The sequence below is a fragment of the Saccoglossus kowalevskii genome, chromosome 14 (genome assembly GCF_978046115.1).
Source record: "Saccoglossus kowalevskii chromosome 14, keSacKowa6.1, whole genome shotgun sequence".
Classification (NCBI taxonomy): domain Eukaryota; kingdom Metazoa; phylum Hemichordata; class Enteropneusta; family Harrimaniidae; genus Saccoglossus; species Saccoglossus kowalevskii.
Window position 1 is genome coordinate 5180397 of NC_140654.1, and position 13722 is coordinate 5194118.

Genomic DNA, 13722 nt, shown 5'->3' on the forward strand with positions numbered 1-13722 from the left:
TTCATTTTTAGTGTATATTTAGTAATACATTGTAGTAATATTAACAAAATGATGAACATTTATTATCCTATAATTAACACATTTTAAAGTCCCACAATTACAACTCAACATAAGTATCGAACTAAATGTGGCTTTTAACGTACATACAAATCCAAATTTTATGTGCTTCAATTCAAATTCAACACCGCAGTACAATTTATAAACAGACAAATTTACGTACACAGTTCAATAAAATGGCAAACCAGCAACAGAAAGTTGTAGGATCTAGAGGACTAGAAGGTAGTTCCTTCAGACAAATAATGAATTAATTAATTAATTATGTAATGGATATACCATTTATCAACAACATCATGATAATTATTTCTCAAAATTGTAAACCATACGTTGAAATGAAGAAGGTTTAGTTGGTAAATGTGACCACTAAAAACGTAATCTGTAGGTTTTGACTGTAATGCCTGCCAATCATCGCTCGTTTTGCCTATGACAGAGGTTTAAAATATTTAGTGCGTGAAGGACAATCTGTAAATTCGAAATAATATTACATTAAGTGTGAGAAAAATACCCAGTGTCTTTCACAGTCAACCTAATTTCAGTTCAGTATTCAGTCTCGATTGCAATTTAACAATCTATTTCAAGAGCCTTGATTTCAAAACTATAAGAGGTGCCATATTTTCATAAAATTACTGCAGTGGAATGCTATTTTTAAAGCACATTTCTTTTTATGAACTAAAATTAACTTGACAAAATTTGGTTATAGGTATTTTTGCATGAATTTAGATTTTGCTTATCATCATTTTCAAAAATACAATTCCTTTAAATGCTACTATTACTTTGAAACGTAACTTGTTGAAACCAAACTAACACAATATCTTCATTCGATACTACGCATTTATAGAATTTTCATAAAGATTGGCTGTCTACACCTAAATGATAAATGAGAGAATCCATCGACGAGAGCTTATGCCTATCATGTCAGGCTAAGCAGTGTATGCTGGACAAACATATCTGCATCAATATCAGGTTTGCTCGGCAGCACGGGCTGGAAGTAAATCACTCTAAAGTTGTTTACAACATGTCGCAATTGCCCATTGGTTATTTCCACCACCATTTTTAGCACGGCAAATATCATCTGTTGAATTAAACAGAAATCTTAATGAGATATGTCATGTTCACCAATAATCACATGAGATGATCCTTCCGAGATAGAATCCATGACTAACCATTAAGTTGTTTGCGTTTGCGCAGTGCAGTGCAGTAATATTTCAGTGAACGGATGTTAAGAACCAACTGGCCTAATTCATAACCATAATCTCTTGGCACAAATAGCTTACATGTGCACTGCTAATAGATTGTTGGTTGATACGCAGTATACAGTAAAGCCAAACATAAACTATTGTAGTCATGACAATCATATACCACAGTTGTACTATCATCTCAAGAGTAATTTACGGCATACGTCAATTGTCTGTTTACCTTCACTTATATAACTTCCATCATTCTGATTCCAATTATTGATTGCAGAACAGCCGGTCATGATCCACCCGTCTTCACACGAAACCTCAGCCATTGAACCTTGAGTACTTCCACTACCTTCACTCCATTTTATCTTACAGTAAAGACCCGGTGCGGCACAACAAGCAGCGTATGGTTGGGCGTAACCAGCAGCTACATAAAAGAAATTATCAAATACACCAATTATTTCATTCAAAGATGTGGTATCACATTATACCAGTACAAAGATGGGGATAAATATCTACATGCTAGGACTAATTGATTTAAGATTACGTCATACTTACGAGAACCGTTTTGAGCAACGCATCCTCGTGTTTGAAGTTCTTGGAACACTCCTTCCAGTCTTTGGGATGCAGGGTAACCTCCATCTAAGTCCCAGCGTGAGTATGCCATGCATCCTGGTACAAAGAATGTTGAGAAGAGAAGTTGTCGACAAATAGTATTTGTATTGAGTAAGATGTTGTCTTTCACATGGTATATATCTACAAATATATTGAGATTGTGTTCAAAAAATACCAAGTATGGTGGTAATTACAGACATTGATGTAATTCATTAGTCTGATAAGTAGTATTGTTCGACCAAATGTCCGAACAGGCTGAGGTGAACACATTAAATTGTGTATTGTTGGTTTGTGTTATCATTACCAGTTGGAAATGATGGTATTCCGTTGATATATTCACTGCACATAACTGTACTTGTTGCATCATCAGCATGGTTGGTATGCGGCCCAGCTATGTATTCACATTCCATTAAATGCCAGGTAGCGCACCTTGCATATGCCACAGCACCTGCAATATGCAAATACACTAACGAACAATGCAATAACAATGCAATGAATTATGTATGTCGTCACTTATAACCGTGTATATTTTTGGTGCAAACTTTTGTTTTTTATGATCGTTGAAGAAATTTATTTCATATTTCATAATAAAGTAGAGTAGTATTGTGCTATGGCTCCATACCATGTAATGGTATTATTATTTTGATAGGTCAATTTATTAGATTCAACATTTGATATTATGGCTGGCAATTGCAAAATATACCAACACAATAATAATAATCATAATAATAATAACTTCATTGACATTATGCATTTTGAATAGAACATAGTCAAATGTTATTCTAAGAAACAAAAAAAGAAATGATGAATATAAATATACTGATAACACTGGATTAGAAAATAGCACTTTCGTTAATATAAACTGCCAGTTCTATATGTATGTTGCCCATAATATATATAAACTTTGCTTCATTATCTAACATATTGAAAAAATGATTTGAGGTTTGTGCTGATTTAAATAGCCTCATTCTTGCTTTTTTGTGTTGTGGACAATCAATAAGAAAGTGAAATTCATCCTCAACTTTATTAGTACCACACCTTTCACACATTCTATCATCCGCTTTTGTTTTGATCATAAATTATGATCACTAATTCTGAGTTTGCATATATATTTTTTGTCAAGTACTGCTCTGTATTAAATTCTTTCTTGAATTAAGTTATAATTATTTCTAATCTGCTCGTATGTTTATTTTTGTATGTATGTGTTTTTTTTTTTTTTTATTTATCTTGTCGTTGCTCCTGCCTTATATTCTTATTTTCTATTTTCCGCATTTTGAGAAAAAGGCTATGAAATTCAGTTTTTCATTATTCTGTATGACAGGATATTTTTGCAACACTTGGCGCGCCGTAAATAAACACTATACTTATGATTTAGTAATTTGCCATTTTTATTAAAAATCATAATTTTTGTTTTTGATGTGTTCACTTTTAGGTTCCACATACTGCAGTAGGATGCTAACTTATTTAAACAATATTGTAAACCTTCAGTTTCTGACACAGAGACAAGGTCATCAGCATATAACTAATTGATTTGTTTTCATATTTGTTTATTATATGCGATACAATGTTGGACTTTAGTCATATTTATAGAGCGTAACGTATTTCATCAGTAGACCACGTGTGTGGTAACGTTTCATTTAACCTTGAGACAGCGAAATTTCTATTACAGCATCATAGTAATTGTCATTCGTGATAATATGAGGTTATAACGTGAATACTTCATAGTATCCACGAAGAGAGAACAGCTGGAGTATCGACCGACGCTATACCTTTTCCTTCCAATGATACATCATGGGAATGCCAAAATCCAAAAAGTTTAGAACAGAATCAGCGAACTTCTTTGTGTGGAGTCCGGTCAAACCCTGGTGGCAGCCATGTTTGTTTTTATTATTAGAGGACGCTTATGCGCGTAATCATTCCATATTTGGAATTCGCATTTCCTCATATGGTAGGTTTAAAATACCCCGTAAAATACCGCAAAATCACGGTACGCTGTAACTTATGGCGTTACGGTTACAGATGTATAATAATATTAAATATAATTAGTATAATTAGTTTTCTGCTGTATTTGTATTTTTTGGGATAAAATAATCCAAGTGTGAATGAAACGTTTGAATGACATAGCAATCAATTCAGTTGCATATTATAAAATATATTATTTTTTTGAAGCACACTATTCTTATATCAGCCACCCACCATTTGCTATGTAACCATTAGCGGCATAGCAGCGAGGAACTTCGTCCTCCACCAAAATATATTCTCCATCAAGTTTACCACCAGTAGTGGGTAAATAGGAGGCACAGTCAAGCATAACCTCTCCATCTGCGCATGTCACATAAGTAGTGTCGTCGTTATTAGTGCCCGATATAGCAGAGACTCGGGTCGTAAGTATAGGTTCGGGACCTGTGAGTATATGATGTAATCGAATTAAATTATTGTCATATCGCATTTCTTCTCCTCTAGAGGTGGTTATTCTCATGTATATCATACATCAACGTTGCCGCTAACTATTGTGAAACTATGGAAAACCTATTGAAACTATTGAGATACCTCGCGGCTGGGTTTATTCGTTTAGTTTATGTGTGTTGTGTATCGCTAACAAGAAACTATTTGAATAAACTTAGCTGCGTTAATATACAGGTGTGAGTTTGTTCCACCACTTGATTCATCTATACTCGATGTACGCTAGTTCCAGGGCATATTTCATCACGGCTGCTAGTACAACGTTTCGACCGCTGCTTCACATATGTATATTAGATTATTTAAGGTTGTTGCCATGTCTCAGAATTGCATTTAAACTGAAGTTGGTATAATATAATAGCAATAAACCACTGCCGAAGTTATTAGGTATACTACTCAATTTTGCACAACAAACTCGAGGTATACCCGCCTGCATTCGACGGTGGTTTATTGCTTCATTTTAGATCGGCTTGCATGAATTAAAACTTTCAGCTACTCACAATCGTGCATGTACAGGCGTGCCACACCGGTGAGCTATAACATACAGTTACATATTTGTATACTAATATTCAGTGCTGAATATGAATGCATCGCTAGTTATATTATGTGATGCATTGATGGTATGAGATGCAATGGTCATGCTGTGTGATGAATTCGTTATATTATATGGTGCATTGAATATATTATATGTTGCAGTTGACGATTAAGGCATTCCATGCAGTTTATGTATATCAGATGTCAATACCAGTACTTTTACATTGAAAGCATCTATACAACAAATACAAACACAACAAGGGCATTCGCTACATTTGTTTTCATGACGTCAATAAACAGTGAAAACATATCGCATGCGATATTTTTTTCCAAAATATAAGTACAACTCGTAAAATAAGACCAGGCTCCATAAATGAAGACTTACTTGTATCGCAGTGTGTGCCAATAAAACCTCCATTACATGAACAAATGTAGCCGTTTACTCAATCAACACATGTGCCGCCGTTCTGACACGGATTCGAGTCACACTCGTTCACATCTATGTTCAACAGTAACAAAAGTACATGTAAATTAGACAATATACCACGAAAACCTGATTCGAAAATTAGTTCCAATGTCATCACAGAAAATCAGAAACTATGGTCATTATCGGGGTACAATATTGCTTTGATCAAAATTAACAACCTTCACCCCTTAATTGTTATTATCATGTATGGTTAGATGTATTAGTTTTTATCTACTACAATATTGTATATTCTCTTTCTATCTACTACAATATTGTATATTCTCAATAAACAGTGAAAACGGATCGTATGCGACGTTTTTTTTCCAAAATATAAGCACAAGTCGTAAAATAAGACCAGGCTCCATAAATGAAGACTTACTTGTATCGCAGTGTGTGCTTATAAAACCTCCATTACATGAACAAATGTAGCCGTTTACTCCATCAACACATGTGCCGCCGTTCTGACACGGATTCGAGTCACACTCGTTCACATCTATGTTCAACAGTAACAAAAGTACATGTTAATTAGACAATATACCACGAAAACCTGATTCGAAAATGAGTTCCAATGTCATCACAGAAAATCAGAAACGATGGTCATTATCAATATTGCTTTGATCAAAATTAACAGCCCGTCACTCCTTAATCGGTATTATCATGCATGGTTAGATGTATTAGTTTTTATGTACTACAATATTGCATATTCTCTGTTGCCATGCTAATTATAGAGTGAATTGTGTCTCGTACAAATAGCTATTCACTGAAATCGCAGTTTGCTCCAGTAAATCCCAGGTAACAGTTACACGTGTATCCATGAACGAAATCAATACATACACCATTCTCACACGGCTCAACTGAACAGAAGTCACGATCTGAAGTAAAACAAGAGATGGTATTGGTCGACTTACTGCGTAAACTCGTGTTGTGATTACTGAATTTGTCAATTTGCAAATTTAGTGTAACGGAACTCCCTTGCCCTCATGAGTATCCAATCGTTAAAATGGATATTCAATATAATACTTAATCACCTTTTGTTGAACGCAAATCATGAACGAGTTTCAAAGAGCACAGGCGACCTAGCACCAAATATGCATATGTCTCCCTTAATTGTACAACTCGTCGCCAAAAAAGTGATACCTAGATTTGGCGGTTAGTCAGTAGAGGATGCTACTTTAAATTTACTTGGGAATATACCGTTCATATGTGACGTGTTCATTATGCAGGTGATACTTGCCATGATTATATGAAGGCAACCTAGCAATCCTAGAATTTATTTTAGTTATACGTTCATATTAAGTGTGATATTTAATGAATACTGGACATAAACAGGTCGAAATTACTATTATTTTTTTTAAACATTTCTGAAATGCGTCTCGTTGTAAACTAGATGCTATCTGGTAATTTTAATTGTCGCATGGTCCGAGCTAAAATGATCCCTTCATGTTTATTTATTGGAAGCCCACCAAAATTAATAAATCAATTTTGTGTCGCATTAAATCTGTTATCCGTCTAACACGTTGCTGCAAACCATGCAATAGGCCACACACATTTATACCATTGATATTATTTAAATGCAAATTGGGATTCTGAACTCAATTCTTCTAAACCTCAATGTAAAGTTATGTAATACAACCACGTTATAGACAACATAATGAAAATGTTACTACACGACAAATCAGTGACACGCCCTACCTGTTGTAATTGGAAGTCCAGTGGTGAATAGATCAGCTGTAATGAATATACAAATTAGCCAAAGTCTAGCAAAGGAAACAAAAACTAATACATGTTTAATGGCATTTCACGATATTGAATATTGATATCTCTTTATCGAGTCAACACATCAGTATGCTGCTGTTTCACGTACGTAGCGTAAACAAAATGTTTTACCTGTCGTATTCGCAACATCGGTTTCATTGATATAACCTAAAAACAAACGCAGGTTATATTAGCGACTATTCAGCATGTTATGTTGTCATCCATGCGATTGAAGATATTGCTCGTTTAACAGACAGTTTATCTGAATGCAATTTATAATTTTGATACTCACCCTTAGTTGCACTGTCATCGGGGATAAGAATACTACTTGGTATAGCGACCACTAAAGCAGTTGTTAGTAGCGCCGTGCCTGCACTTACCACCCGTCTCAAGGTAAACATGGAACCACCATCACCTTTCTGTATGATATATGATTCACGTAACAATCAAACCAAATAAACCATTAAATTAAATGTGATGTAAATTCTTTAAATCAAGCAAAAATATGTAACAATGTTGCATAGGATGAATAGCTCTCACCGGTAGAAATAATGCACGAACAAAACTTACCCCTTCAATTGGAGTAATTCTAGTTGCCATGATGTAAAAAGTAACCTAAGTTATCTGTATGCTAGTAGTCGTATGCCTTTTGCAAGTATGTGGATTACAACTTTGTTATATCAATGTTTACGTCTGGCACTACGGTAACATATTGTAACTAGCTATTGAACCATCGATTTATGAATAATTAGTTTAATCCCACTACCATCGGCAGGCATACCATATTATTCCCATGACCTTTGAACAACATTGATTTAAGCTCTGGGTGATTTGACGTGCAGGCATTGGCATACATGCTACGTATATCTTGTATATTTTATATGATTACTGCAACAGGCCCAAGTTTCAACTTATGCTATTTATTCATGAATTGAGTGTACAGTATATCTCAACTGACTGTTGTTACATGTAGCCGTGTGCATGAGTGGTTACGAGACAAATGTTTTGTACTTAGTGTTGTGCTTGCGGGAGAACATTGTCAAACGTCTCGAATCAATACATGCATAGCACATGCCTGTAGTAATGAATTTCTGGTCATTATTATTCAACACAGGCACGCCTTTGTCCTGGTACATTACGTGCACATAAAATCAAACTCGCGAATCTTTCACAAACATGCTTTTTGTGCGTGCAGCTTGGATAGTTCTACAAACTCGTTCTACAGACGTATTCTACAAACTCACAAAAGCCTTCTGTTCCTTTCAATAAGGGATACGATACAACATAATACCTTTCAAACTAATATTAAAACTTCCACGCAATCTCATTTAACCTGTGGGTGGATTTCTTATATGCAACAAAGACAGCGCATTAGCGGATTAGCCAACTTAATAAAACCTGCCGCCAGTATCATCTATAAAGTTAAGTTCAGCTTTAAGTTAGTTTCACTTTGTTATGAACAATAAAAACAAAACGGAATAAAAACAACCACAACCTAGTTGAATACTGTCTTTTAGCTGTGAAAATGTGGAAATTTTCCAATTAGTTCTGGAAAGCTTATTTCTTTACAATCAGTTGAGGTATAATAGTGTTGAAATGATATATAAACAGGGTGGCAAGGTAGTGTTATAGATGGATTTTCCTAACAAAATATCCCTGATAGTTTTGGAGAAGATCCACAATTGTAATAAGATGAGTTGCTGCGCGTCAGTCGATACTCCCGCTGTCTTCATGCATACTTTGAGGTATCCTCTTAATAACCTTATTGTTATACATCTTTTACTTCCAAGGATGCATCATGGGAATGCCGAAATCAAAAATATTTAGAACAGAATCAGCGAACTTCTTTATGTTTAAGTCGATCAAACTCTGGTGGCTGCGCAGCCACGTTTGTTTTTAGTATTAGAGGACGCTTACGCGCGTAATCATTCCATATTTCCCAATATTGGGACGATGAAAATTCCTCGTAAAATACCGCAAAATTATGACACGCTGTAATTATGGCGTTACGGTGACAGATGTATAATAATATGTGATACTGTCACCATTTGGTATTTATTTTATAGTGGCGGTGGTCGCAAGTGTTAAGCACATAATATCGTGAAACGTGATTAAGCGATAAACATATGGCAGCGTGTTGCTACTAGGGCATCTGGATCTATTGAATTAATTAACATAATTAATCAGTGCACATGTGTAGTCAGTCGCTTTGCCAAAGGTTTTTAGAGAGAGCACAACATTTTATGTTGGTCGCTGTTGTCTGTTTGAGCTTACTGTGTTCATGTTGACTGTGGGTCGAGTCATAATAAAAACTGTGGTTTGAAGTCATTGACAAATAAAGTCTTTGCCTCGTGTCAACGGTCGCCACACGAGCGAGTTGAGAACTTGACAATTGTTAGTTGCGTACATGATATTATACGCCTCGAATGCACCTAATTTCATAGGGTAGTGAATTAATTTGACCATAGACAACCATATTGTGTGGAGCACGTTTTGGAATAGTGGTGTCAACAGTGTCAACAAAGACTACTTGAGTAGCAGGTAGAAGCTGACGTGTACCTTGCGTTACTAGTCTGGTCTGCATTCAAGTGAACTACTGCGTAACTTGCAGTGTAAATGGAGCACACTTGTAATGGAATGGGGATTCTGGGTTCGAGTCCTAGTAATGTTGACGTAAAAGAAGTCTCAAAGGTATACACATGGATAGTTGTGCAGGATAATTATTCGTAATTTTGTAAGTTTATTGGAAGCAGTAATGATAAATTTTTGATATGTCAAGTTCCTCATTAATCTTCGTATATAATTAATTGCATACTAATGTCACAGTGTAAGGCCTGCTAAGGAGAGGGCACCCACTCACAGAACTCACACTGGACGGGGGGGGGTTCTTTCACTGCTAATATGGGGGTAGACAAGACAATAGTACTGGAAATGAAATACACATAAACCAAAATATCAATACCAAGCTCCTGGCTTTAATAACTTCAAAATAGTTACAAGCAACAAAGCTCAGTAAAATACAATGAATAAAGTCACTAAAATAGAGGTTGCTTAGGGAAGTGTGCATTGGTGATAACACACACTTCAAGGATGTAGAAATGGATGACAGCTACTGCAACACAACGAAGAAGAGTATGGAAGGATATTGCTTGCAGAGCAGTTCATACAAATCTCACAGAATGATGGCTGAATCCTGTATCACTTGTCTCACAATATCGCAGTAGCTGTGCCACGCAGGCAACTCAGTAGATCATAAACATCTTTTGTTATTTAAATAACACTTGGTAGATTTCAATTCTCCTTCCAAAGTTGTAAACAAGTATGACCTGTCAATCACCTTTATGACAGTTTTCACACGGCAATGCACATCATTTCTTCCCATGATTCTATGCACACTTCTATTTGCAGGGTTTGCGGTAATTTGACAAAAACAAAATAAAGGATGCTGACAACTAATAACAGCTTACAACTCATAGTTTGTTTGGCAAAATGAATAACGTAGTACACTGATGTTAATTACATGTAGTGAACGAAATAACCCTCAACCACAAATGTAAGAGTGTAATATCAAATACGATGCAATAAACTTGAAACGAAAATTAAATAAAAACAATATCAACCACAAATATAATAAAATGTTACCACAGATGTAATAACTTCAACTATAAATGTAATAACCCTGACATTTGTAACTATAATGAAATATAATTTCAACCACAGATGTTATAACCCTCTAGTACAAGTTCAACACAACTGTCGTTCAAGACAAGACAATAACAATAAGAGTCTTGTGCTTGGACCAATAAAACTGCTTTGTCATAAAAGTAATTTACTTCACAAAAGTTATTATCGTACAATTATAGTATTTGTGGTGATTACAATTGTGGCGTGTATTAAATTTCATTACATTTATGGTTTTTATTTGTGGGTGATATAAAGTTACGAAAATGTAGTATACAAATGACAATGAATCCTTAAGGTAGCATACTTGTTTTCATCTTCTAATTGTGACCAAATGACTACAAATAGACCCAGGAAAGTATATATTTTTAGAATCGCCAGACTTCAAGCTTTACAAAGGTGTGTTTGCCATGCCCGTATCTGCATTCCATGACCCGTTACTTAATCAAAGGTGTAAAAAAATAATTACGCATTTATGCTGGCGATAAGAAGTATTTTTTTCACTTTTTCTAGTTGTTCAACAGTCTGGTAAATTGAATGTGTCTGGTCAGTTTTATGCAAGCAACGCGTTTTAAAAAACAGTGTGCTGAATTTCAATTACTGTTTTAGTCGCATTGCCCCCAACTCAAACCACAACTCGTTGGTAAATAATCGATGAAATAGTTTGTCTGGACACATTCAAGTTCCTCTCACTGTCACCTCAAAGCCGTGAAAATTTGGTGTTAATCCGACGACAATAAGTATACGTTATTTTTTGTTAAAACCTTGTATTTTGAAAAACATAAACTCCTAGAAAACGTCCATGAAGTAACAGCAAAGATTTTCAAGCTTGTTTATCGGCACAATCAATTTGTTTTCCCATCAAGGTCTGCTTTAACATGTGTATGGACATCCAAATGTGTAAGGCTATTGGAAACCAAAAAAATATAGGAATGGGATAGCTATAATTGGATAAATTCGGCATATGAAAACACCAAAATCAATGATTTTTTTTTCAGTGGCTGTGTGACCTTGTGTCTGAAACATTCATATGCAAATGACTAATCTGTGAAACAAACAGGGGCGGAGACAAACCACTCAAATGTTTGGAAACACTCATTGTGTGTCAGATAGCTACTGATAACACATCCTAACATTGCTTTGTCTTGAGTTTATCTTTGAAACTTAAAGGCACACAGATTAAACCTGTGTTCTTGATTTTGGAAACACTACTGAGGCTGCCTTGCTTCCCTTCAGAAAATCTACATTTTAACCAACTTACATGACATTCTATGTTATGTTGACTTTATCACATGAAATTTTATAGTGCATTTCATCAATTAATAAATAAATGTGAAAATCGTAATTTTCAACACAAATAATAGTCTCGCTACCTTAAACTGAAGGAATTTTGGATTTGTTCAGTTCACATCAGGGAAATATTGCACATATTCGTTTTATTGTGATTCGATCTTTCCAATCACTGTCTTTAACGTATGACCATCGTGTACATGGTATTGAGCAACCAATGAAAATGCGCATTTTCAATATATGTAAGCGCATGGCATTATATGCAATAAGGTTACGCATTATGTTAAATAATGTACCACAATGGTTTAACAATAACTTTCCAATAAATTAGTGCATAAAGTGGGGGAGTCGTCACCTACGCATGCGTCAGTTGGTCATAGCGTGTCATTGTTGTAATGTTTACAAACAATAGTCTATCCATGAGCCTTTGTGTGTTTTAGCGTGTGTTGTTATCGTCGCTTGGGAGTCAATTCCCGCGCGTGCGCAGGTGACGACCCTCCCGCTATAACTACTTTCATTGTTTGAAAATATGCTATGTTGTAGCTATACTCATAACCCTGACGTTGTATGTATACATATACATGTCTGGCGGTAGTTACGTCACTGTTTTATCACGTGCTGTACGAGCGTATCGGCAATGTAAGATGATACATCACCAAAACATCAATAAACCTAAATATTTCTTTACGCGCTATCAGAAATTCCTTTGTCTTTCCAAGTCTTCATTTTGATCATCGTTTCAACAAGGAAGTTGAATATAATGAGCTGATTTGCAGAAAATGCCTAACAATTGGCATTTTGGAGAACATGATGTGCACGAATATGTATAACGTGAATTATGATACACCTAATTGTGATACCTGTTTAGGAATTTGTTTAGCCGATTTTCAGGAATATTATTATATTGAAAATATACATAGAGTGGCGTAAATGACTAACAAAATAATCTATAAAGACACTCGGCATAGGAGATACGAGATTTATAAATAAATGACCAACAAATAATCTTTAACATGCACTACACGGTATTTATCGTACAAAGCAACGCTGCTGAGTTTTCACCATTCATGTGAAGTTTTCGAAACAAGAATGTACACAATAAGTTTTAGAAACACCACCAGCAGGTGTGGCTTTACTGGGAATTAACCAACGGCTGTAAGGAATAAATCGTATTGTTTTCAGTAAAATCCGAAAGGCCGAACAGTTTAACAAAAACAATTCGTTTTAAATGAAAACGTCTGAATATAACTCCCTTTGTACATATGCACAATGGGATAATGGTTGGATAAAAAACGAACTTGTAAATGGAGCGCAATCTTAAAAGTAAATTAGGATGTTTTTTTAAAAATAAAATAAAAAGTGTTCATTATGGCTACAAATCAAAAACGACTGTACATCCTAATTGAAGAGAGTTGCCAGACTATTTTATTTATATATTTCAAGAATTGTTTTAAATAAATGAGTACAATGTGCAAACATATTTACTGGAGGATTTAAGACGGACTAGATTTTTCAGAATCCAAAATATTTCATTCAGATATGATTTAAAAATGCCCCCATCAGACCAAAGGAAATGTGTAACAAATGATCTCAATCTATAATAAATGTCAGTTAATTTACACATCTTTTTCCTGACCTTGCTTTGTTGTCAATTATAATCACAATAAAAGTACTGTCAGTTTC

General features: G+C 35.0%; 2 protein-coding genes across 4 annotated transcripts; both read right to left on the reverse strand.

Annotated features, from left to right (window-relative positions):
• LOC146734396 (proprotein convertase subtilisin/kexin type 9-like) lies at positions 1-4562 on the reverse strand. Its single transcript, XM_085507826.1, has 5 exons — positions 4050-4562; positions 2158-2301; positions 1797-1910; positions 1474-1665; positions 1-1129 (listed from the first exon to the last, which is right to left on the reverse strand). Exons 1-5 carry the CDS (start codon positions 4339-4341, stop codon positions 1056-1058), a joined length of 816 nt encoding a protein of 271 aa, XP_085363952.1. The 5' UTR covers positions 4342-4562; the 3' UTR covers positions 1-1055.
• Positions 4556-7694, reverse strand: LOC146734397 (uncharacterized). Of its 3 annotated transcripts, XR_014931592.1 has the most exons (7): positions 7639-7694; positions 7361-7487; positions 7201-7236; positions 7006-7041; positions 5693-5806; positions 5233-5346; positions 4556-4591 (listed from the first exon to the last, which is right to left on the reverse strand). XR_014931592.1 is itself a non-coding variant. In XM_085507827.1 (6 exons), exons 1-6 carry the CDS (start codon positions 7666-7668, stop codon positions 5291-5293), a joined length of 399 nt encoding a protein of 132 aa, XP_085363953.1. In that variant the 5' UTR covers positions 7669-7694; the 3' UTR covers positions 5027-5290. The 3 variants fall into 3 exon arrangements, 2 of the variants coding, with proteins under 2 accessions (XP_085363953.1, XP_085363954.1); XM_085507827.1 differs by lacking the exon at positions 4556-4591 and having other exon boundaries at positions 5027-5346; XM_085507828.1 differs by lacking the exons at positions 4556-4591; positions 5233-5346 and adding an exon at positions 6061-6185 and having other exon boundaries at positions 5714-5806.
• Between the last annotated feature and the right edge of the window lie 6028 nt (positions 7695-13722).